Here is a 24,424-nt window from a genome sequence, read left to right as displayed (position 1 = left end):
TCACCTACTTCACAGTTTCACAGATGATAAGAAAGGTTGTTAATTTCCCATTACTGTACCAGGCCCTGTGCTAAGTGCTTTAACTGCATAACATAATCCAGTCCCTGCAACTACTCTGAAGTAAACTCACGTGTCATCCCCATGTCACACAGAAGGAAGGCAAGGTAAGGCAGATCAAGGAACTTGGCCAAGGTTCCACTGCTAAGTAAGTGGCTAAGAAGGGTTGAAGGACAAGTCTCCATTTTTCTCTCAGAAGCCTCTCATGTTTCCTTTTCTGTACACTCTTTTATGATTGTGCTGCTCACTCTAGGCTGCCACTTACTTGCTTTCCCACTGGTTTTCCTACCTAGATAGTGAGCTTGATGAGGGCAAGAAGGAAATCTCTCTTGTCCACGGAGTTATCCTCTCCTCCAGGAAGCTGTCACTCACCACCTGTCTAGGGCAGGCGCTTCCTCTGGGCCCTCAGAGCCTGTTGTGCATCTTCTATCCTGGACCTGACTCCTCTGCCCATGCCTCTCCCATCCCACCATGACCATTTTGCCTCAGCTTCTCCAGCTAGCCCACTCTGGGCTGTCACTGGCCGACCCTCTGTCTCCCCAGTGGATTTGGGGCCCAGTGAGGGTACAACCTGAAGCTCTCTCACTCCCTGCTATGCTCCAGCATCACCCAGCCCAGAGCAGGGCACAGAAAAGATATCAGTGAAAATCTGTTTATTGCATAGATACACAAATGAGTTTCAAAGTTGCTATTATTATCCTATGTTACCGATGAGGATACTGGGTTCCAGGTAATTTAGGCGATTTGCCCAAGTCATACAAGTATTGAAAAAATAAGCAGGGAACAGAAACTAGGCAGCTCGAGTCCATAGCCTGTGTCCTTATCCAATATGCCAAATGCCTCGTGGGCTGAAAACCAGCTTTCCACAAGGTTGATATTCTCTTGCTCTTTCCCCTAGACTTGTCCTTTCCTTCTAGAAAGCTTTGGGGGCTTTGAGCACAGCGGAGGAGAGCAGGCAGGAGGGTGGGAGAGTAAGAGGAATGGAAAGGAGAGAAAGCCAGGCTGGTGAATGAGGACTAGGCTGGTTTGAAGGAGAAGGTGGGGAAGTCTTGAGGGGTTTCTCTAGACCCATAGGGGGCAGCCGGAGTCGGCTGCCGGAGGTGCGGGGGCGGAGAAAGGGTGGGGACCGGCCCCGCGGGGGACGATGCGGTAGCTGCAGCGGCGGCCGCAGGAGTTTCCCACAATGCAGCGCGGTGCGCTGTCCCCGGTGCTGATGCTCAGCGCTGCCCCAGAGCCTCCGCCGCGTCCGCCTCCCGCCCTTTCCCCACCGGGCCCTGGCCCTCGCCATGGCTCGGCAAGGCCCGGTCCTGCCCCAGAGCCGTCGGGGGGCCTGGGCGCGGCGCTCGACAGCAGCCTGCGGGCCGCCGTGGCGTTCAAGACGGAGGGCCAGCGCTGTTACCGAGAGAAGAAGTTCCGGGAAGCCATCGGCAAGTATCATCGGGCACTGCTGCAGCTGAAGGCAGCGCAGGGGGCTCGCCCTGGAGGCCTGCCTGCCCCCGCCCCTGGGCCCACTACCAGCCCGGGGCCAGCCCGCCTCAGTGAGGAGCAGCGGCGCCTGGTGGAGAGCACGGAGGTGGAATGTTACGACTCTCTCACGGGTACGTGGACGTCGTGGGGCGCACAGGATGCATATGTGACAGGGATGAGGAATGAGAGGCAATCATGAAGCCTTGGGTGGGGCGGGTGCTGGAGGCTTGAAGGGGCCAGGGCTGGGTTCTGTGCGGGGAGACCTCAGAACTTATCAAGGAGAGGGGTCGGGGTGTAGGGGACCATAGGGATGGAAAGAGCTGGGATGCAGGAAATGGGCTTTGGGCTGCCCCCCGCGACCCTCAGGTGAGAAAAGCTTACCCTGGATGATCCCTACCGCTCACCTGAGAGCGAGCGCCCTTAGTAGTACTCCCCCTACGGAAATCGCCCGCGAGCGCGTCTGTGTTTTTTGCGCCCTCTAGCGGCAGCGCAGATTGAGTCTATTCTAATTGGTCAGAAACTCCCAAGGCCCCGCTCAGTCCTGGGAAACGGTGGGTTTTCCCTGCAGCCTGAAAGCCAGGCTCCTCGCGGTCAGGTGAGGTCTCAGGGTGCCGGCAGGCTCTGAGATAACCCGTCCCGATTCCCCGCAGCCTGCCTGCTGCAGTCAGAGCTGGTGAACTATGAGCGGGTGCGCGAGTACTGTCTCAAGGTGCTGGAAAAACAGCAGGGCAACTTCAAGGCCACCTACCGCGCCGGCATTGCCTTCTACCACCTGGGTGACTATGCACGCGCGCTACGCTACCTGCAGGAGGCCCGCAGCCGGGAGCCCACAGGTGAGGTGAGGGGCGGGGCAGAGCAGGGAGAGGGGCTGACGCAGAGGAACCAAGGGCAGGAGGGTCAGGGCAGAGCTACTGCGAGGGAGTGCTGTACTATCCACTCTACGTCCATCTCCCCCACCTGCCCCTTACACACTCACCCACCCTTCCTTGATATTCACCTAACCATCTCTGATCTAGTCATTGATTCGTCTTGATGCCTCCCACTCAGCAGCTCCCTCATCCCCTCACCCCCTCATTTCCATTCCCCCACTCATTCATCCGCTCACTCATTAACCCATTCCCACACTCACCTTTTCATTCACCTGTTCTCCCAGCCACCATTTGGGCAGCACTTACTGGGAGTCAGAGCCGAGGGTGTGCAATGCCAGGAAATTTGCTGAGGGGTAGTATGGGGAGTTGGCAGAGCTGGAAGCTTGTTCTTTGCCCTCTGGGAGGTCACAGTTAGGGAGCGTGTGCGTGTGTGTGCAGACAATACAGTTTTGTATTGAGAGCAATGAAGAGGGAGCGCAACTGGTGCATGGCCCAGGGCCATGGGAACAGAGGCAAAAGAATTTCTGGTAAGTGGTTTGCAGAGAGCAGGCTTCTTGTATTTGTCACTGGATGAGTAGAAGTGTGACCAAAGTCTAAGCAGAGGCATTCCTGGCAGCGGGCATGGCAAATGCCAGTCTGGAGGTGTGACAAGCCCTGTTCTGCTCATTTGGGCCGGGGCTTTTGGAGAAGGGCTCTGGCAATACCAGCTGTGTTGGGGAGCCACTGAAGGCTGGGGACAATGATGTGTGAGCTGAGGTGGAGCAGATGTCACCTGATGCCCCAAATAATCTCCTGCCCTCCTCTCCTGCAGACACCAACGTCCTACGCTACATCCAGTTGACTCAGCTGAAGATGAACCGGTGCAGCCTCCAGCGGGAAGACAGTGGGGCGGGGCCAAGGGATGTCATTGGCTGAGGCCAACCTGGAGGAACTGCCCCGACCCTGACTCTCTCCCACCTCACCTTCTAATTTCCCCTGACTTATGTGTTTGCTGGTAAAGTGCTCATCACTGGTAACCACAACCTCTTTGTGTGGTGTTCTTGTGGGGACTAGGGAGGGGACACAGGCCTGGGCTTCACCCCCTGGACCTCAGAAATCCAGAGAGCCCAGGGAGGGAGCATGGGGTGTGGGGTGCCCCACTGAGGATGAGTCAGGATCAGGGCCTGGGCCAGGAAAGGACACATGGTCAACTGCTATAGGGGGCAGGGGTTACCTTTAATGCTGCATTTTGTGCCGAATCCCCCATGACGCCCTGTCCCTGAGTATCCCTGCCCACCCTCTCCCCACTGCAAGGCGGGCACAGGGCCCTAGCGCCTGGGGTACAAAGGAATAAATTAAATGTCCCCCCTCCCCCCTTCCCCAATAAATAGAGTGAGTATCCTGCCCGAGGCCTCCCCTTCCCTGTGGCCTGGTGGGCTTGGGGCGGGGCCTGGGGCGCTACATTCATGGCTGCCCAGGCGGGCTGCGGTGGGCAGGCCTTAGCGGGAGCCTTGGGCCCCACACAGGGGTACTGTGCTGTCCTGGCTCTGCCCCTCCATGTCCATGTCCAGCAGCGTGGGCTGCATGCTGTGGGGCCCAGGGCTCTCTGGGGTGTCCGGCCTGCTGGGAGGCGAGATGGTGAGCGTCCGGCCAAAGGAGACCAGTTTCCAGGGGTCCAGGCGGAGGCGGCTGGCAGCCGGCCGGGGCCTTGGGGCGAAGGTCAGGGTGGTGGGGCGGCCAGGGAACTCAGGGGGCCGGCGGCGGGTGGGGAACAGGGCCTGGGGGTCGGGCAGGCGGGGGAAGTCCAGGGGATCTCGCAGGCCTGGGAAGAGAGGATCAGATGAGATAAGTGGGAGAGGGCACAGGGTGGCACTCAAAAGTCAGAAGAGCTGACACAAAAATTGGAATTTCTGATTTCTCTCAAAAGATCTGCTAGCGACAAAGCCCTCATCCCTCCCAACTCTCTCTGCCAGGGTCAGGCAGACAGCTCAGGGGCACAGAGACCTCAGGTGTGATACCATCTCTGAGCTGGGATAACAGCACCTGCCCACGGAGGAGAGAATAAATCAAACAGTAATAACTGTAAACAGGAGCTCAGCGCCTGATAGGAGGTTCTTAACACCGTCTGTTCCAATCACCTTTGTCAGCTTAATAAAGGCATAGGAGACAGGGCCTAGTGTATTAGCTATGGCTATTAATGTCACCTCCCTGGTCCCTGTGGGCTTTAGAGTTCACCAACCCCGCTTCACCCTGTGTCTCAATCACCCAGGGACCCACAATGCTTTCAGCAGTGAGGACCAGGACGACACACTGCCCCTTCCTCTGCATTCTAAACAGGAGGTGGCCACAGGGCTGGGACACTGGACCTCGTAGAGGAGAAGGGCTGCTTTCTGTGCCCTGGGCACGGGCTGCCTCACTCACCAGGGCCGGGGCCGGTGGGCTCAGGCACCCCGCGCTGCCCCAGCGCCCCATCCGACGGAGTCCGCCGGTGCCCTCGGCTCACGGCGCGCGCGGACGTGACGTGCGTGGGCGTCAGCGACTGGCGGGGGTCCTTCTTGAAGCTCTCCAGCTCCAGGTCCACCAGGGGGTTGGTGCTGAACGGGGGCGCGGGCGGGGAGGGCAGCGGGGAGGGTGCGGCGGGCGCGGCCTCGTCGCTGTCAGAGCGCAGCAGAGAACGCGTGGAGTTGCAGTCAGACACCGACGACAGTGATACAAGGGTGGCCGAGGGCGCCAGGCCCGGGCTGGGGGTGGCGTCATCGTGGCGGCCGGGGGAGCGCGCGGTCGGGCTGAGGCCCCGCGGGAAGCGGCCGGCGCGCGGGAAGAAGAGACCATCGAGCCAGCGCCGCTGCTCCTCGCCGTCCGCCGCGCGCGCCTCCGCCACGTCGGCGCCCAGGCCCACGGCGCCCAGCAGCGTGGCGCAGCCCAGCAGCGCCAGCTCGCAGCGCCGCCGGCTGCCTGGCCGGGCGGGGGGCGCAGGCGCCCCCGGGGAGGGCCCGGCGGGCAGCGGCACCGCGAGGTAGGCGGGGGTGCTGTGGGGCGAGGAGGGCCCGCTGTTGCCTCCTTCAGCCTCTGCGAACTCCTCTGCAAGAGGGAGAGGGCGGCACTCGACTCTGGGTACCCCTAGCCCCAGGGCCTCTGGGACTTGGAGGCGAAGGGCTGCCCCCAAAGATCCCTCCAACAGTGGCACCAGGTCGGCCAAGCATAGTTCTAGAATCCATATCCTTTCAACCCTGTTCCCAGGAGCGATGCCCCCACTCCAGGGACCACTGTCCCCCTTTCCACGAACGCCACCTAATCTCTGGCCCAGGAATCTGGCTTCCTCCCCGTAACCCTGGGGAACGATCACTGTGTTGTCTTGGGTTAAGGTCCCCTTAGGCTAGGGAATGTCCCCTCCCCTCTCCTCTGAAGGCACCCTCCCTGTCTTACCCATTTCATTGAGGCTGGCGAAGCCTGGGGCGATGGGGGTGTGTTTGGGGGACTTGCCCAGGTTGGGGGCGCTTGATGACCACTGTTTGCTTCCTTCCCCCAGAGCCTTCAGCCTGCAGGGGGAACCAAATGGGGGTGGTTCATGGGCCTTCTGGGGGCCCTGGGCCCAGGGGTGGGGCGCGGGGCGCAGGGTGGCCGCCTACCTCTCCTCCCCTCCAGCCCGCTCCTTCTGCAGCGTGGAGCTGGGTCCCCAGGTCCGGCCCTTCTTCTTGCCTCCAACCAGTTCTTCCTTCTTTGGGGGCCCACTGCGGCCCCATGTCCCACTGCCACCACTGCTGCTGCCACTGCTGCTGCCACCACCACTGTCCACAGGAGTCACTGGGCCGAGAGAAGCCACTTGGTTACAAGGTCTTGGAGAATTTGTCCCCGCTGGGCTCCCAGCCTCACTCCCACCTTGGATTCATCCTCCACCTGGAAGCCGGAGGATCTTGGATTCTAACTCCAATCGCAGCCCTCCCCTGCTCTAAATCCTTCCACAGCTGCCCCCTGCTGTCAGGACAATGGTCCAGCTCCCTGGCCGGCTGGGCATTTGAGGCCCTTCATATGTTATTCCCAGCTGAATTCCTCAGCCTCATCTCCATCACTCCTCAACCCTAACCTTTCAACTGTCCATTCATTCCCAAGTGTTTACTGAGCACCTGCTCTGCACCAAGCCCTGTGGGCGGGTGCTGAGAGGACAGCAGTGGACAAAGCAGACAAACCCCCTGCCCTGGGAGTTGGCATTTCAGTGGGTGAAGACAGACAATCAACAAGACTTATACTGCCTAAGTCGTCTGTGCAGGCGTTAGGAGGTGGTGAGTGCTGTGGGAAACACTAGGCAGGGAGCGGGGAGGCCTGAGGTTGGGGAAGCTCCCCTGCGGAGGAAGAATCTGAGCAAAGACTTGAGGAGGTGAGGGACTGAGTCAGGTAGGAACAATGGAGAGGAGCATTTCGGGCAGAGGGGACGGCAAATGCCAAGGCCCTGGGGTGGGACAGTCTGAGAGTGCATGGGACAGCCAGGTGGCCAGCGCATGGCTGGTGTGGAGGGAGGGGGATAGAGCTGGGATCCCAGGCAGAAGGCATGAGTGCCATGGTCAGGAGTCACATCTACAGGTCCCCGAGGGGGGCGCTTTCACACCTCCATGCTATTCCCTTCACTGGATTCTGTTCCATTTCAGTCTCTTTCCTGGCCTGGTTGGCTGCTTGCCCCTTAAGCCTCCAGCTCTGGGGTAGTTTGTTCCCTGGAGAGTCAGTCACGCTGTCTTCTCCATTCTTGTCACACTTTGAACGCACCCTGATACCAGTATTAACTACCACTGTTCAGCTGTTATTTGTCTTTGTGTCCCTCATTAGAATAACTTCTCTGCATGGTACAAAGCTGTACCCAACAGAGGTGTGCAGGGGGGGCTGTGTGTGGGGCAAGGCTAGGGGTGAATGGAGGGGTAGAACAGACTTGGGAGTCAGCCCCGTATCCTTTACCCCATCAGCAAACCCCAGTGGCTACACCTCTGCCAGACAGCCCAGATGTGGCCATCTCCCCCTCCGAGGCCCTACCTCAGGCCAGCCCCCACTGTTTCACTTGTCTCCTGCCCCTACTCCTGCCCTCCTACCATCCACGCTCCTCACAACTGCCAGAGGGAAAAGGTACATTTTATCACATTCCTGCCTTGCTCACAGCCCTCCAGGGGCTCCCCCATCACCTTCCCAATAAAATTTAGACTCCTCGTCCCAGCTCTCGAATCCTGGAGTGATCAGGCCCCTGTGGAACCCCCGACCACAAACCTACTGCTTGCTCTGCCTCCCATTCGTTCTACTACAGCCAAGGTGGCCTTCAGGGCTGATGAACATGCCACGCCCAGGCCTTTGCCTTCACTGCTCTCTCTACCAGAGACACCTTTCCTTCAGATCGTGATGTGTCTTGCTCCTTCTTACCAGGCAGGTCCCTGCTCAAAACCCAGCTCCCTAGGCAGGCCTTCCCGATGTAAGATGGCAACACTTCTCTTTTATTTCCTTCCCTGATTTCCTTTACAGTCTTGTCACTACAGGAAATCATCCTGCGTACTGACTTGTGTATTGTCTGTTTCTCCTGGATTGGAAGGAGTGAGGGGACCCTGCCTGTCTTGTTCCCTGCTGGTCCTCTGGCTTGGTGCATGGTATGTGCTCAGAGAAGTTTGCCGACTGATGGTCAGGGCTGTGGGAGATACTCACAGCGAATGGCCCTCAGCCGGGGGATGATGCTGGGGCTCGCGGGGGGGCTGGCCCCATCGGATCCTTTTCGCTTGTCCAGAGTTGGAGAGGCCTGGACTGTGATCTTATGCTCAAATCCTGCAAAACAGAGAGACTTTCCTAAGCAAATAGTTCCATGGCCAACCTGAGAAGTCCCCTTTATAGAAGTACAGATGGAATGCCGCCATTCTGCATTTCCTCCATGCCGTTCTTAAAGTTCAGTCCCCAGACCAGCAATATCAACATCAGGTGTAAACCTCCTGGCAATGCACGCTCTCCAGCTCTCCCCGACTCAGCAGCTCTGGTGGGACGAGCCCTCTGGGTACCTGTGATGCAAGCTCAGGTTTGAACTGCTGCCCTTGCTAAGGATCTAGACCTGATTGTCCACACGTGGCAACTGAGCAGCTGAAATGTGGCTTGTGCAACCGAGGAACTGGAGTTTTACCTTCATTAATTAAAGTTCACCTTTAAAAACAGATATGCGGTTCAGTCATCAGAAATAGTTAAGCATGTTTGGAACAACTGGGTGTGTGAATCTATGTTCTCAACTGTAAATTTTATGCACCCTACATACAGGTTGAGAACTTTTGATGAAAAGTTAGCAGATTGAGATGTGTTGTAAATATAAAATACACACTGGATTTCAAAGATTTAGTGTTGAAGAAGGTAAAATATCTCATTAGCAATTTCTTTTCTTGATTACATGTGAAACCATAGTATTTTGGATAAATCGGGCTAAATGAAATATTTTATTAAAATTAATTTCACCTGTTTCTCCTCTTTTTAATATAGCTATTAGAAAGTAGAAAACTTCACGTGTGACTTGCACTGCGGGCTGGTGCTGTTCTAGGCATCGCTCTATGGCTGTAATGTCACAGAGAGACGACCAGCACAATGTGCCTTCTGACATTACCTAGGGAGCTGTCTGCCAAAAACGACAACGAAAATCGAACCCGATCTTGCAACTGATTAAGGCTTAAGATCCGTGTGAAAATTCTGTTTTATGGTAGGTCAAAAAGGACTAAACACCAACAATTTTATATGGTTTAACCTAATACCAGTTTATAGGAAATTCTGGGGACATAGGGACGTCTGACGTGATACTGGGGGATACAGGCAAGAATCCAGGCTGTGGGAAACGCTACAGCATACATGGTGTATCCTCGACCAATTTTTGATCAGGGGGAAAAAAGAGGCAGATTAAAATATATGAAGCAAATAGTTGGGAGACAAAAGTATACAGAAAAGTAAGAAAGTGATTGCCCTGAAAGTCAAGACAGGGCTACTCTTGGGGTGTGGCAAGGGGTTGGAGGGGGCATGTGGAGGGCAACTTCAGGTTCTATGTTCTCTCTGCTTTGACGGGGGCAATTACGCTAACTCATTAAGCTGTACAGTTTTTGGTTGTTTTCTCTGTGTGATACAGTTACTAAAAAAAAAAAAGTTAAAAAAAAAAAAAAGGAAGCAATAAACCCTGGGTTAGGGATGATCTCAGTGTGGCCTCTTGGGGGATGCTCAAGGGACGAGATTGGTACCAGAGGGCAGGCTGATGTGGCTGCCGCCTTCCCGCAGCTTGAGCAGGCGGCTGCGCTTGAAGTTGCCCTTGCGTTTGCGGACCCTGGGCTTCTCCTGGCTCAGCTGGGACATGAGCAGGTGCAGCTCCCGCTCCACGATGTCCATCTCGCGCTCCGCCAGCTCCTGCTCCCTCCGCCGCAGCTGCTCCTCCTGGAAGCGCTGCTCCTGCGCCGCGCGCAGCAGCTCCTCCTCCCGGCTGCGGAGCTCCTGGAGAGGAGACGGGAGGCTTGCGGGGCGGGCCCCAGGCCCGCTGGGTCGGGTTGGGGCCCAGAACAGGGGCGTACTGCTGAGGGGCAAACTGAGGGCATGATCCAGCTCACACTACACTAGCCAAGCTGTGCGCCAGGGCAGGGGTCCATGTTGGGCCAGGGAAAGGGTGCCTTTTTCTTCTTCTTTGATTTTTAATTTTCCAACTCTTCAATTTGGAACACTTCGAACATCCACAAGAGCAGAGAGAGAATAGTGCGCCCCCATGTGGCCATCATCCAACAGTTATCTATACTTTGCGAATCCTTTTTTCAAGTAGCCCCTTCCTTCTCTCACTCATTTTGCTGCTGTACTTAAAAACCAGCCTCTGGCGTCCTACGGTATCAGTTGTAAGTGCTTCAGGGCAGAGTGGCTCTTTATTACGCATCCGCCAACAAGGGGCTGTGTTTTCTTAATATGCAAAAAAGGCTCCCCTGGCCCTGCACAGACCCCAAACTCCGGGCTCAGGGGAAAGACCCACTCAAGGTATTGGAACTCAGGGGTCTCGCTCCATCCCTCCCCCTTCCGCCCTGCCCCTGCCTTCACCTTCTCCTTGGTCCGGAGGTCGTCGAACATGTGCTGAATCTCCAGCTTCCAGTCTTCCTGCAGTGAGTGAAAGGACTCCAGTGGCATCTGGAACAGGGCTGACTGTTCGATGACTTCAAGCTGCTTCAAGATGCTGCCAAAATCGGGCCGCCCATGGGGGTCTGGGTCCCAGCATTCTAGGGGGCGGGGGGGGGGAGAGTGGAGGGGGATGGAGATGTCAGCAGCCCTGCTCTGGGGCCTCCACCTGCTCAGTGGAAGGCAGGACTTCAGGGGACTGTGGACAGACAGCTTCCATGGGGCCGAGGGGAAGGGATCCAAAGCCAAATTCCTGGCATTATTCCAGTTGGTGACACTCTGAGGGAGAAACCCCTGGACCTGCTCCCTGACTGGTGGCAGATCAGGGGCTGGGGAAGAATCCCAGGGCCAGTGAACCCTGACGGGTTGCCCTCAGAGCTGGAGGCCTGGCCAGGGCAAGGGTCAGGGGGCCGTGGAGCCAGCTGTGTGGGGGGACCGTTTGTGGTCTGACAGGTCTGGCCTCTCTCCCTCAGTCCAGGGCCCAGCGGTATGCATGGGTGTGAAGGGGCAAGGTCTGGGCTCCAGGACCCCTGCCACCCCCAGCTGAGCCTGCCCTGTCCACGGGGCCCTGGCTCACCCTCCAGGAGCCGGGCAAAGGGCTCGGGGCACGTGGAGGGGATGGGAAGCGTCAGCTTGTTCATAGCCACACCATACGCCACGGCCAGGGCATCGATTTCACGGTAGGGGACCTCACCCGTCAGCAGCTCCCAGAGCAGCACCCCGAAGCTGCAGGTGGGGAAGAGGGAGGGGTGAGGCCACAGCCCTCCCCAATCCTGGCCTGTACCCCAGTCCTGCCTCTGGTCCTATGGTGGGTCTCCCTCACTCCGACACCAAGCCTCGGCCAATGAAGCCACCAGATGCGACCTCCAGTGGCCTGATCCCAAATAGATGCAGTGGGGCTGCTCTCTGGTCTCACTTTTGTTCTGTCCCTCGTCCCCTGACCCTGCCTGAAAATCTTTAGTGGGTGCCCTGCGCCTCCTGGGCAAATCTGCCCTTCATAGCCCTGACCTTTGATGACCTCTGCAGCCTCACCTCTAAGCGCTCTCAGCCCCTGTGCCAACCCCAGCCTCATCCTGCAGCCACACTGAAGCTGAGCAGGTCCTGTTCTTCCTAACCTCTGACTTTTGCAGATGCTGTTCCCTTTGGTGAGAAAACTCTTCTCTTTGTGCAACTCAGGTGCCCCTCTGCCAGGCAGCCTTCCTTGATTCCAGTCTCCAAACCTGGGTTAGAGTTCCCCCCCTCTATGCTCCCACAGAAGCTTTGGCACTTAACCTCTAAAAACAAGTTAACACTAGTTAATGTTTATAAAGCACTTACTTCAGGCCAGGCCAACCCCATGCTAGGCACTCTTGCAACAGCCCTGGAAGGCAGAAGGTAGAAGGTACTGGTGCGATCCCCATTTTACCTGATGAGCAGGTGCAGGCCCACAGAGGTTAAGTTGCCTGTCCACGGTCACATAGCTACACTTGGCCACAGTCCGCCTGATGCCCATGATGGTGTCTCACCGGCTACACAACATCAGAGCTTGCGTCGCTGCACCACAGTCACCTGCATGTCCATCTTCTCCAGTTAACTATGCTCCTTCTGAATCCTGATTGCCATTGTGTGCAGTGTCTGATGTGTAGCAGACCCCCATGCCCCCCACGTCCGCTCATGCATTCATTCGACATCTACCTATTAAGTGTCCACTCTGTCCCAGACACCATTCTAGGCAACGAACAGACACAAGCCCTGCCCTCGTTCTCAGCGACAGCGCTGGTGAACTGGATGGTGCTGGGCATATGCTGCCTGAAATAATGTCCCATGTTCCTCTGCAGCTAAGTATGTCCATATGACTGACCACTGCTCTGGCCAGTGGGACAAAAGAGGGTGTGTAGTATGCAACTACACAGGAAGTGTCCTTAAAGGGCAGGGATGCCCTTTCCTCTTTTTTCCTTCCTACTGGTTGGAATGTGGACATAAAAGCTGGAGCTCAGGCAGCTTCTTGGACCATGAAGTGCACTTGGGAATGAAGGCTATACAAGGTGGAGGAAGCTAACAATGGCTTGTATCTAGAAGTGGTATGACCCTTCACCTTTCCCATATCCTTGGAAACTAGCACAGGATGTTTTGATTGTCACAATGACTGGGGAGTGGGATGTTTTGATTGTCACAATGACTGGGGAGTGCTGCTGATGTTTGGAGGCTGGGGACCATGGATTCTTTTGTCCTGAAAAGTATAGGCTGGTACTGCACGAGGAAGAAGTATCCTGCCCAATGACACTCCCATTAAGGAATCTTGACCCTGAGTCCCTAATGCTGGGGGCACCTTATCAGTCTTGAGCTTCACACAAGAGCAGAAACTTCAGTCTTGTTTTCATTTTGGAGTTTCTGTTCCATGGCTCCACTAAACACCTGAAACCACACGTGAACACCTGACGTGAAGCCAGTTGGGACCTCCCCCAAAGGGCTTTGCTGCTCTAGGTGATTTCCTGTCTGACCTGTTTGCCCAAAAGCCATGGCCCTGTTGCTTGGTCCATCTGCAGCCTTGGCTGGGGAATGATCTGGGGTTGGCTCTCCCCTAGCAGGAGGCCCTGAGTTGAAGAATTCTGCTGCCACCATCAAGTCTCGAGGGCAATGGTGACAGCCTCCTCCCTAGCCTCCCGTCCCCTCCTTCCCCTACAGTCCATTCTCCACCAAACAGCCGGGAATGCTGAATGCGGTAATGCTGAATCAGATCACGTCATTCATAAATGCCTCTAATGGCCTTCTATTGCACTTAGAATAAACCCGAGTCCAGAGCCTCCTCTCTGCGGCCCTTGGCTCCCTCCACTATGTCATCTCCTCCCATTTTCCTCCTCGCCTGCTCCAGCCAGCCACATGGGCCCTTGTAGCTGTTTCTAGAACACACTGAGCTCATCCTCACCTCGGTACCTCCTTTGTGCCAGCTGTTCCCTCTGCCTGGGAAGCTTCTTTCCCCCAAACTCTCCATGAGTCTGTCTCCTTACCATCCTGAACTCAGTTCGAGTGTCGCTTTTCAGAAAAGCCTTTTGCAAAGCCATCCTCCAGCCCTCCAGCAACCTGGCTTGTGACACTATCTAATACATTTTTTGGTGGATTACCTTTTAAACATTATAACTTAAAAACAGGTTCTTTCAGCTTCTTGTGTATGAATTTACTTACTACCCCTGCAAGCAGGGATGTGCCTATTTTTATTTACTACTGTATCCCTAGCCCCCCACACAGTTGGATGAATGAATGAATGTATGGTTGCCACCAAAGGCCTTAATTTTCTGTTTGACAAGCGGGGGCAGTGTGCCGAATGGAGTCTGAGAGGCCTTTAATGCTGACATTCTCTCTCTACATCTTTGGAAGTTTTTACTGTAATCCAAGTCTTCCTCAGCTGCCACTTCTGCTAGCAGACACCTGCTTTGGGACCTGTCTGATGACCGGTCTGACCTTGCTGGCAGGTCCCTTCTCCAGGCCAGACCCTGGCTTCAGTGGGAGACTGTCCCTTCCACTCTGCTCTCACCCACTCCTCCCTCCCCCATTTTCAGGAGGCCTCCCCAGCCCCACCATCAGCACCTCCAGACGTCACTGCTTTTGGAGAAGAGGGAGAGACGGATAACCTCCGGGGCCATCCAGGCGTAAGTCCCTGCGGCGCTCATTTTGGTAGTCTTGTGCCACTCGCGGGCCAGGCCGAAGTCCGTGATCTTGAGCACCGTGTCTGCGAGGTTGTGGTTCTCGATGGCCTCCAGAATAAGGACTGTGGAGTAGGAAGAAAGGCAGGTCACCCCAGACCTGCTGGGGCACAGACCACGTGTCCTGCCCCGGCCTCATCTGCAAGCTGTTCCTTGTTCTCTCCCAGGGGCAGGGAGCTCCCCCTGTACCCTCTGCCCCCCTGACTCCAACCTGGACTAAGCGGAAGGTCGATGGCCAGGGCCTTGGTTCTCCTTGGTCTAGGCTTTGAATTCTCAGCCTCCCCAGAGTAGGAACTATAATCCATGAGGAGAAGGGGCGAATGGGGTTTCCTTTGTATGTCATCCCCTATGGTATACTGCACTCATGGCCCCAATTCTACTCCTTTCTGTGTCACGCTCTCCCATGTGACTTTGCAGGTCTTTGCACTAAATAGGCAGAACACGCTTCTCCATTCTTTACTGTGGTGGCCGTGTGACTGGCTTTGGCCAACAGCATGAGGCAGAAGTGAGAGTTCCAGGTCCCAGCCGAGGCCTTAAGAGGCCTTGCTTGCCTGCTTGCCCTCTGCACTTCTGCATCCCCAGGAGAACGTGCCTTGGCTAGCCAGATGGTCTAAGGCAGGGGACCCCAACCTCTAGGCCACACAGCAGGAGGTGAGCAGCAGATGAGCAAGAGAGTGAAGCTTCATCTGTATTTGCAGCCGCTCCCAGCGCTAATATCACTGCCTCAGCTCCACCTCAGATCATCAAGCATAGGATTCTCATAGGAGCACCGGTCCCTGATGCCAAAAGGGTTGGGGACTTGGGGACCGCTGGTCTAAGGAAGATGAGAGATACGCGAAGTAAAGCCTTTCCAGCTGAGCCTCACCTAAATCAGTCTACCCTCCAGCTGGCCTGAAAATGTATGAGCAGTAATAAATGTCTCGGAGTTTGAAGATACTGAGTTTTGGGGACGGCTTGTTACACAACAGTATTGTGACAAAATATGACTACTATATCCCCCAAACATATTGAATGGTTCCAGCTTACTTGCTCCCTACGGTCACTAACAATGATAATAATCCTGGCTGGTGTTTATCGGGAGACTATTAGGTGGCAGGCACAGTGATAAGTCCTTTACATTAATTATCTAGCAAACAACTCATTTTGTTGACTAGCAAACTGAGGCTCAGAGACATGAGGTCACTTGACTAAGATCACACAGCCTGCAAATAGTGGGGCAAAGACTTGAACCACATTTGTTATCAGAGCTCAATCTTTTAACTGATATATTCTACTGCCTTCTATCAGAGGCCCCAAAGTGTATAGTGTCCCGCTTGGGTTTGAACCCCAGCTCTGTCATTTATTAGCTGTATAACCTATTTTTCTTAACACTAAGATTTCTCTTCTGTTACATGGAGATGATAATAGTATTTAACTTATACAGTTGTAGTAGAGATTTATTGCCTGAAGCAACAGTAGGTCTTTTAAAAGTGTTAGATATTATTAGTGTGTTATGTTGCTATAATTGTTCCTTATTTCTCCACCTTTATCTTTGACCATTCCCAGCTACTTCTGCACTCACAATAACAATGAGATAATTCTACCATGATGCTCATTTGGCAGATGAAGAAACCCAGGGTTAGCAAGATTGGGTATATTGCTCAAGGTCACACAGTTAGTAATCTTGTCCATTCTTTAAAGCCTGACTCAAATGCCACCTCTTCCTGGAAGCCTCCATGACTCTCTAGCCTAACTCTACTTCCCAGAAGTCCCCCCCTTCTTGAGTCCCCATCTCTCCTGTTTGTGGAGTGATCCCATGGTCTACATTTTGTTTCTGCATCTCCCTGGCTGGGCCTAAATCAGTTCCTTTTATAGTGTATATATCTGATCATGTTGCCCCCTGCTTAAAACCCTCTATTGGCCTCTACTACACTGTATAAGACGCCCAAAGTCCTCACTGGAGCCCTGAAGGTCGTGATCTGGCCCCTGCCTACCTTTCCGACCTCACCTTCTTCCATCTCTGCCTCACTCCTCCCCTTGCTGTTTCTCTAGCAAGGCACACTCATTGCCACCTCACATTCTTTACCCTGCCCATGTCTTTGTAAGGCTGCGTCCTCTTTGTTCAGGTCTCTGCTCAAATGTTGCCTTCCCTGACCATCTGCTGTAGAGATATCTCTGTCCTATCCTTAATCTGCTTTATTTCCGTCAGAGCCTCTGATGCTCTCTGGAAATTTTGTTATTTCTCCATCTAAATATCAATCACATATTCTCTATTCTCTGTTCACTAGACTGTAACTCCCATAAGGAAGGCACCATGCTTCATTCATGTCTGTAATCCTAGAGCCTGGAACAGAGCCTAGTATACTTAATTTGCTTAAGAATTATTGGTTGAGTCTACGGCCATGCTACCCTGAACAAGCCTGATCCCATCTGATCTCAGAAGCTAAGCAGGGTCAGGCCTGGTTAGTTCTTGGATGGGAGACCACCTAGGAAGACCAGGTGTTGTAGGAGTGAAAATAAAAAAGAATTATTGGTTGAATGAACCAATGAATGAGTGACACCAGATGATGAGCTCCCTGGGGAAAGGATACTGCAGGAAGCTGTGCTGTGGACACCCTGTGTCCTCTGTCTCAGGCATGGAACAGCAGGAAGTCTGGCCTAAGGAGTCCCACCAACTCCTTGTCCAGGTGGCACTGGCTACAGAAAAACTTGGGGGCGTGGGAGTGCTGTCCTTATACTCCCTTTGCAGGCTGTGAATCAGCAGGGGTGAGGAAGAGCCAAGGAAGAGCCAAGAAAGGGCCCCAGCCTTCAAGAGGAGCAGGCTAGCAGTCCTGCCTCCGTTCACCCAGCATTTCAGAGGAGCTAGAGCATGAGCATCTATGAAGGCAGGACTATCTGTGTCTGTCTTGCTCCATTCCCCAACTCTGGTTCAGGGCTTGGCATGCCTCGGACAGTTGGGAACTCTCTGTCGAGTGCACAAATGCCACGCCTGCGAGGTAAGGAAGACACGCCCGTGTTCTAGGTGGTGATGGGGGCACAGCAAAGATGGATTCAAATAAATTTCAAAATTTAAAATTGACAGGAATCAGAAATAGATGAGAAGTGAGAGTCAAGGGCAAAGGGGAACCCCTCCTACTTCATGTAAGGGAAAGGAACATGCCGGTCTCATTCACCAGTGGTCCCTTTAGCTTAGCACATGATCTGGCCCAGTAAATACCAAATGAAAGAATAAATAAAGGTGGAAATGCATGGATTTAAGAGATGGGGCAGAGGAAGGATAAGAGAGCCAGAAAGGTGAGATTTCCCTTGCTATACCCTTAAGGACCCAGGACACACAATAGGCACTTCAGAAATATCCGGGGAATGAATGAAATCTTTAGTTTATGAGTACCAGTAGGGCATGACCATCCTGGTCCCTGTTTGGCTCTTACTTAATAGGTGCTCAATTAATATTTGTTGACATCATGAGATGCTCTTTGATCTAGGTGTGGGTCCTGGGGAACCTTCCCTCTACCTGGCCTCAGTCCCATTTAACAACCAATCGACTTTTGAGAATCTGTGATAGGCCTGGCAGCCTGGAAGCTTTTAGGTAAAATATGGCCCTTTTCCTCCTCTTTCATCCTCTCCAGTTTGCCTTGGCCAGCTGGGGCAGAGGCTTAGGACTCCAGGAAGTGGTTCTCAACTGGGGGCAATTTTTCCCCTCAGGGGACATTTGGCAATGTCTGGAGACAGTTTTCCTTATCATAACTGGAGGTAGGGGGGGAAGGGAATGCTAATGGCATCTAGTGGGTAGAGGGCAAGGATGCTGCTAAACAACCTAAACCCAGGACAGACCTCTGTGACCATCTCACCGAGGCTGAGAAACTCTCACTCCAGGCCGGGTTCTCTCTCTGCCTGGTGGACTCTGGCGTCTTGGCTGGACAAGAAACACCATGAGGACAGGCATTGTCCTGTTCATGCTGGGAACATAGGGCCTGTCACAGTGTTCATATTGACATATTTATTGAGCTACTGTGACTCTAGCCTGGGAGGCAGGTAGTTCTTCCACCTTTCTGGGCCACCCTTTCCTCACCTGGCCCTGAAGGTATACTGCTACCTCTTCTTGCCCCAGGCAGGGTTTTCTAGTGTCCCCATTTCCCACCATCTAGGCTTGGCCTCACATAGTTTTGTGGCAGCAAGTTTTTTGGGGAAGGACACCACTTACTGTTGATGGACTTGAGGTCCCGGTGGATGATGGGCACAGGGGCATCATTGTGTAGGTAGTTCATGCCCCGGGCCACCTGCACAGCCCAGTTGACCAGCACGTGAGGGGGCACCCGGCGACCCGCCAGCACCCTGCTCAGTGCGCCTCCCCTGGCATACTCCATCACCAGGCAGAGGTGCGGGGGGCTGAGGCAGGCGCCCCTGAGGGCAATGATGTTGGGGTGCTGCAGGGCTCCGAAGAGCCTGGCCTCCTGGTGCACCTGTTCTGCTGTCACCGCCGGGTCCCGCTCGGGGTCCAGCCGGGCAGCCTTGACGGCTACCTCCTCGCCACGCCAAAGGGCCCGATAGACCTTGCCAAAGCCCCCTACACCGATGATCTCCTCTAGCTGCAGCTCGTGGAAGGGGATCTCCTGGGGCAGCCTGAGGCCCACGGGCGTGGCGGGGGCGCCAGGGGCCACGTAGTTGCTGGGGAAGACGCCCACACGGCCGCTGGGTAGCTGCCCGGTCCACCAGCCCTCGTCGCCCGACACGGCACAGTCCTGGGAAAGCACCTGGACGCGGTCGCCCCTCCGCAGGGTCAGCTCCTCGTCGCCTGCCGCCTCGTAGTCGAACACCGCGGTCCAGACGGGCCCTGCGGGGGCCGTGCCCCACTCCTTGGCAGCCGCGCCCCCCTCCTCCTCCTCCATGGGGGAGGGGCCGGGGGCTGCAGGAGGAGGCTTCACACTGGCTGCCCGCGGGAAGCAGAGGGCTGGCTCCGGCGGCCAGGATGGGGGGCAGTCCCTGTGGGTTCTAGGGGACTCCTGAGGGCCATGGCTGAGGGGCCCTCCGCAGGAGCAGGAGCGTTAAAAGGGCAGCGTCGTCCGCTCTGATTCAGCTGTCCAGGCGGGGCGGGTTAGGGGTAGGCTGGCGGGTTCACCTGCCCCCCCAAAATGTCAGAGCACTAAGAAGGCCTGGCCACCTGGCTCCCGAATTCTTGCCGGGGCCCGCCGGTGGGGGACGAGGGCGAGGGCAGCAGGCAGCCCCCTTCCCCGCGCCTCTCACCCCGCGCAGCTCCACCGGCGGCCCCCGGCTCCGCATCCCGATACACGACCACCGGGCGGGGCGGGGGTGGCGCGCCCCTTGGCCTCTTCACGGGCGGGGCGGCCGGGCGGCCCCCATCCTCTACACCCGCCTCCGGCTCGGCCGCAGCCCCTGCCCCCGCCCGCGCAGCTTCCCGGGGCCGCCGGCGGTGCCCGAGTGACGTGACGCCGCCGCGGTGCCGCCTGGGAGTTGTAGTCCCGGCTGCGCGGCCTCGAGGCTCGTCTCAGTCCCCTGGTTCTCAGAGCCTCATTGCCAGCCTCGGGTCGCCGTAGGGACGCTGCGGTGCGGAAGGAATCCTCCCGGGGGAATAAAGCTGACCACGGCCCGTCCCTGGGAGGCGGTGACCCCTGGAGGTAAAGAGGAGGGGTCCAGCGCTTCTCACAGACCGTGAGGAGGCCGCAGCCCAAGGTGTTGACCGTGACTGACGCTCTTCGCAAAGCGAAAAGTATAAGCTGCGCGAATGATGGTTACCGCCTGGAGCCTCTAACGTGACGGGACGCGGTCTGTGCTGCTGGACGGTCCCTTGGGGCCTCAACCCGATGTGCACGCCGGGAAATGTAGTTCGCTCTCGGACCCACGCTGCAGGCTCTGGAGAGCAAGTTGGTGGCTCCAGCAAGTTAGGGAGTCGGGGTAATACTGAGGCCTCTGCGAGGAAGACCGGGCTGAGAGGATGCGTTTACTGGCCCTGGGGATATCACAGCCACGATTGCTTTCCCCACCAGCTCTGGGTTCTTCTGCCTCCGCAGTCAGAACTCCTATCCTCGGGAATCCCCCGCCTCCCAGAATAGGAACTTTAATTGGGGGCGGGGGGGGGGGGGAGGCTTAATGTACATCTTGTGCTTTGCACACATGGCATCATTAAATCTTCGCAAAGGCTTCGTTTTACAGACGACGCATAGGAAAGTGACGTCTAGGTCGAAAATTATAAATGGCAAGGCAAGAATCAAAGGCAGATTTAAAAACAAACCAACAAACCAATAATCGTGATTATTTTTTTAAAAATCCTGTTTCATTTAAAGAATGAAGAAACTGAATCTTGCGGTGGTTCAGTGACTTGCTCAAGGTATGTAAACTTGTAAGTGGTAAAATTCTGGGTCTTTTCACTAGGCCTCTCTTGGTCTCTCCTGCGTGGTCTAGCGGTTTGGAGGGAGGAGAGAAGAAGGGAACTCTGATGGGCTCTGGTGCCCTAATGCTGGAGAACTGTCCCACAGGTCCTTGGGAAGTTGTTCCATTCTTAGCGGGAAGTGGGTACCTGGGACCTTGGCAGGAAAACTCTGGACCTATCAAAAATGCTTGTTGGAAGAGGGAGCCCCGCTTCATTCTGATTAGAGGCAGTTCTGCTTTAAGTGCTCTCCCAAGGGTGGTTAACCCTTCTGAGGGGTCTGAAAAAGGCATTTCAAATACGTGTTAACCTAGATGCACAGAAACAATGGACAGGGCTGGCAGGCAAAGATAACCTTTTACTAGAGAAGCCACAGGTCTGGGATGTGACCGACTACCCACCATTACCTGCCCAGTTAGATGATCAGACCACCCTGTGAGGTTTCTTACGGTTAGATTTATTATACACCCCTTTTTTGTCTACGTGGGAAGAATAGAATTAGGGACAGATTGCTCAAAACATATGCAACTTTATAATCAGAGCACTCAAAACCAGTAACCATTTTAATAGAAATTACTAGCACAGTTGAATTTCCATGGGCATTTACACTTAGCAACATCTTCAGTCCCTTCTTTGCAATCTTAAAAGCTGGGGCTTGTGCTTCCTCCTTGGAGATGCTGATGTAGAGATATTAACTTCTAATGGAGACCATTTTCATCAAAATTATAAATCTGATCCAAGGTGTAGTCTTCTTCATAAATCTGTTGTTTTAATATGGGAGAATATATTGCAGTTTCTTCACCTGCATTTGCAGCTTTGACACATAACATCGTAGTAAGCGTCGTGATCTTTGAAGCCGCTAAACCAGCCACTGAATGTAAAGGAAGACGTTTCTGTAGATATGCAGCTTTTCCCCTTAAGATTTTTGATTAAGAAAGCAGCTCCTTTAACTAACTGTGAAAAAGCTTCAAAACTTTAACTTCCTAGAAAAAATTACTTGTTAACCAACATGCTTGTGTTATGCTAACATCATTACTCTGTTTACTGACTGCTTGTGGGGGTGATTCAAGTCAAAGGAACAGGTGGGCATCAGAACAAGTGGTGTCCAAGCAGATACCTAGACGTGGGCGAGGAAAGGGACCTGGATTGGTGGTCAACCGGCCGGGCCTTGCAACAGGAATGGGGATGTGTGGGATGGAATTTGTCAGTTCCACAAAAATATTGAGTCTTCCTTCTGTCCTTGGACTTCAATACAATTTTCTTCTGGGATATCTTGTACATATTTTGTCTGGTTTACTCACCGAGATGTTGCCATTTTTATTTATTTATGGCTGAGATTTTTTTTTTTTAGTCAGTTACTACTGCGCTTTTAATGCTGATTTGGACCTGGCTACCTTGTTGAACTTACTCTTACTTGTTCTAGAATAGCTTGACATACTTTTGTAGCTAGATGATCCTGCTGCCAGCAAAAAAAAAAAAAAAAAAAAAAAGTTTAGGCTTTCAATCTTTAGAGCTCATTCCTCTCCCCTACCCCTTTGGCTAAGAGTTCAACACAATGTTGGATGATAGTGGTGGTAGTGGACAATCTTTGTGTCATTCTAGACTTTTAAAGGAATAACCCTAAGATTTTACCATTAAGTATGATGTTTTCAGTAGATTTCTAGTAGGAGTTCTTTTTTTCTTTTTCTTTTTTTGTCAAAATTCACTTTATTTTCAGCTTTACTTCATCGGGATGTGGTCACAAAATTGGCCCATACAAAAAGGACACCAATATGGGGCTAATTAAAGAAAATGTCTCCAGTTAAGTGGTTGGAAGATGAAAGTAACAAAGACGAACACAGAAGTTGGAGTTTTTAGAAAGTGAGTTCAAATGTTAGTTCTGCCACATTCTGTGACCGAAGGTGACTTGTCCTATCTAAGCCTGATTCTCATCTGTCATTGGTTTTGAGATCACTCATATTGCCATTCTAAGAGTCTGAACCTTTTGTCACTGGTACGTCCCTTTTTTGGCCATGTGAGACCGCATGGGTCTAGGCTACGGAGAGAAGGCCACAGTGGTTGAGGTGCTTTGAGGATCTGGACTTGGCTCAATAAGCTTCATTTGGTTTGCTCAGATCAGGCAGCCTGGGCCCAGTGCCAGGTGGCTTGACAGGCTGGTGACTCCACACCCAAGCCTTAGGCAGCAGGGAACAGAGGTATGGGAAAGGATCAGCACCTGTTCTGGAGAGAGGAAGCCAATGAAAATAGAACTCTTCAATTCTGCTTCTAATTTTCCTACCCAGGCTGTTTTAAATCAGGTTTGCCCTAATGAAAACCGTCTGAACTCTTCTGCAACCTCTTCTCCCCATTAGTTTTTTTAAAAAATCTTTTTGTCTTTGTTTGGACAAACCTCTAAGAAACCAAGACAGCCTTTCCATAGGTGGTGCCTCTACTCCCATCCCAACATGCTTCATCTCTCTAATTGCCATTCTCTCTCAAAACTCAACGCAAAGTCTCCCAGGGCTGTGCTTTGTCCTTCTATTTTGACTTTTCCTCCTCCCAGCGTCGCGAATGCTCAATACACTCACAGTAGATGTTGCTGAACAGGAGAATAGTCACGTGGACTCAAAGGCTGGGGTTTGGGGAGGGACAGGGTGAGGATGCTGATGACAAGACTTGGAGTGAGACTCCTGGGGCATATTCTTATGTTTGCTCTCTAGAGATAGGTCAAACTGTTTTTATCTTTTAAAAACCAGGAGATTAAAAAATTGCATTCCAGTGTTAGACTTATATGCTTAAGAGATTATCTGAAATTCCTACCTGGTCTCCAGCAGAGAAAAACACTTGAAGGGAGTTGACAGCCTAAGTTGCCTAACAACACAATCAGTGATCACAAACGTCTGGGTTTTTTTCTTTCTATTTCCGGTTTAGAACTGTGAAGTGATTACATTTAACTCCACTGCTTCTGCTCAAAAGTTATGCTATAACAGAATTCAGGTTGTAGAAAATTTCTTACAACCCTTATATTCTTTATAACTGAAATTTGCGTTTTCCTCATGACCGGTGTCTCCCAGCTTGGTCACTTGTGGTCACTGCTGTTGTATTAACTTGGAATTATAGGTAGCAAAACAAAGAGAAACCATTAGGAGCCCCCATTTGTTTCTTAGGAGAAGTTGCCCCATCTGCTACTGCTTGTGGATCAAGAGGTGGAATCCTTGTCCTAGGAGTGTTTTGTTTCTTGGTGCTGGTTACAGAAGCGCATCAAAAGCTGAAGGGATTTTTAATGGCCAGCAGTTCTCTCCTCTGGCCATTTTGGCAAGACCTAGAACCTAAGGGTCCCTTGGTACCCTGGATGGAACATGAGACCAAAATCAATAGTGGCAGCATCCCTCAGGGCCAGAAGTCTCTAATACCATGTCCTGGCCTTTGCCCTCCCTGCTTCTAAAAGTAGAGAAATTCCTTCTTCAGGAGCCTGAGGCAGACATAAGTCACGCCCAGCCCAGAGGGACATGAGCTCCTGGCCCTGCGTTTTGCCAAGCCTCAGAATTCTCAGCACTAATGCTTCCTTTCTACCTCTAGCTCAAAAGGCCCAGCTGCCCTCTCTCCCCACAGCCTGCGAGTTCTGAAGTTGGCAAGCAGGGGGTGGAGAAGGCATGAGAGTGGGCTGAAAGGATGAGCTCACCCCTTTCCCTGGTGGAATTTTAGTGCTAAATCTTCCTGATTTCTGGGCTCAGTAGGTCTCCCTAGTCTCGTAACACCCTCCTGACTCCTTCTTTGTTCACCGACCATCTGCATCAGACAGATTAGAGAAGGGAAACAACAAAACTCACATTCCTGCCCCAACAGCTCCATCCTTTCTTCCAGGGGGCTTGCTGTTCCCTCACCCTCTTTGGGTCCTA

The 24,424-nt window shown here is 53.6% G+C and overlaps 2 protein-coding genes and 1 pseudogene across 2 annotated transcripts; 2 read left to right on the top strand and 1 right to left on the bottom strand.

The window, feature by feature from the left end:
• Positions 1-1,230: 1,230 nt before the first annotated feature.
• On the top strand, positions 1,231-3,415 carry TTC9B (tetratricopeptide repeat domain 9B). Its single transcript, XM_016166812.2, has 3 exons — positions 1,231-1,655; positions 2,175-2,357; positions 3,205-3,415. Exons 1-3 carry the CDS (start codon positions 1,241-1,243, stop codon positions 3,306-3,308), a joined length of 702 nt encoding a protein of 233 aa, XP_016022298.1. The 5' UTR covers positions 1,231-1,240; the 3' UTR covers positions 3,309-3,415.
• Positions 3,416-3,581: 166 nt separating this feature from the next.
• On the bottom strand, positions 3,582-20,076 carry MAP3K10 (mitogen-activated protein kinase kinase kinase 10). The gene is made up of 10 exons (XM_016166811.2): positions 18,366-20,076; positions 14,067-14,247; positions 11,080-11,228; positions 10,428-10,603; positions 9,596-9,842; positions 8,046-8,162; positions 6,002-6,176; positions 5,799-5,911; positions 4,794-5,453; positions 3,582-4,194 (listed from the first exon to the last, which is right to left on the bottom strand). Exons 1-10 carry the CDS (start codon positions 19,048-19,050, stop codon positions 3,872-3,874), a joined length of 2,826 nt encoding a protein of 941 aa, XP_016022297.2. The 5' UTR covers positions 19,051-20,076; the 3' UTR covers positions 3,582-3,871.
• Positions 16,554-16,672, top strand: LOC118611817 (annotated as a pseudogene).
• Positions 20,077-24,424: the final 4,348 nt, after the last annotated feature.

Source organism: Rousettus aegyptiacus, unplaced genomic scaffold (assembly GCF_014176215.1).
Source record: "Rousettus aegyptiacus isolate mRouAeg1 unplaced genomic scaffold, mRouAeg1.p scaffold_m13_p_14, whole genome shotgun sequence".
Lineage (NCBI taxonomy): Eukaryota > Metazoa > Chordata > Mammalia > Chiroptera > Pteropodidae > Rousettus > Rousettus aegyptiacus.
Note: the sequence above shows the minus strand (reverse complement) of the source record. Positions and strands in the feature narration are given on the sequence as shown.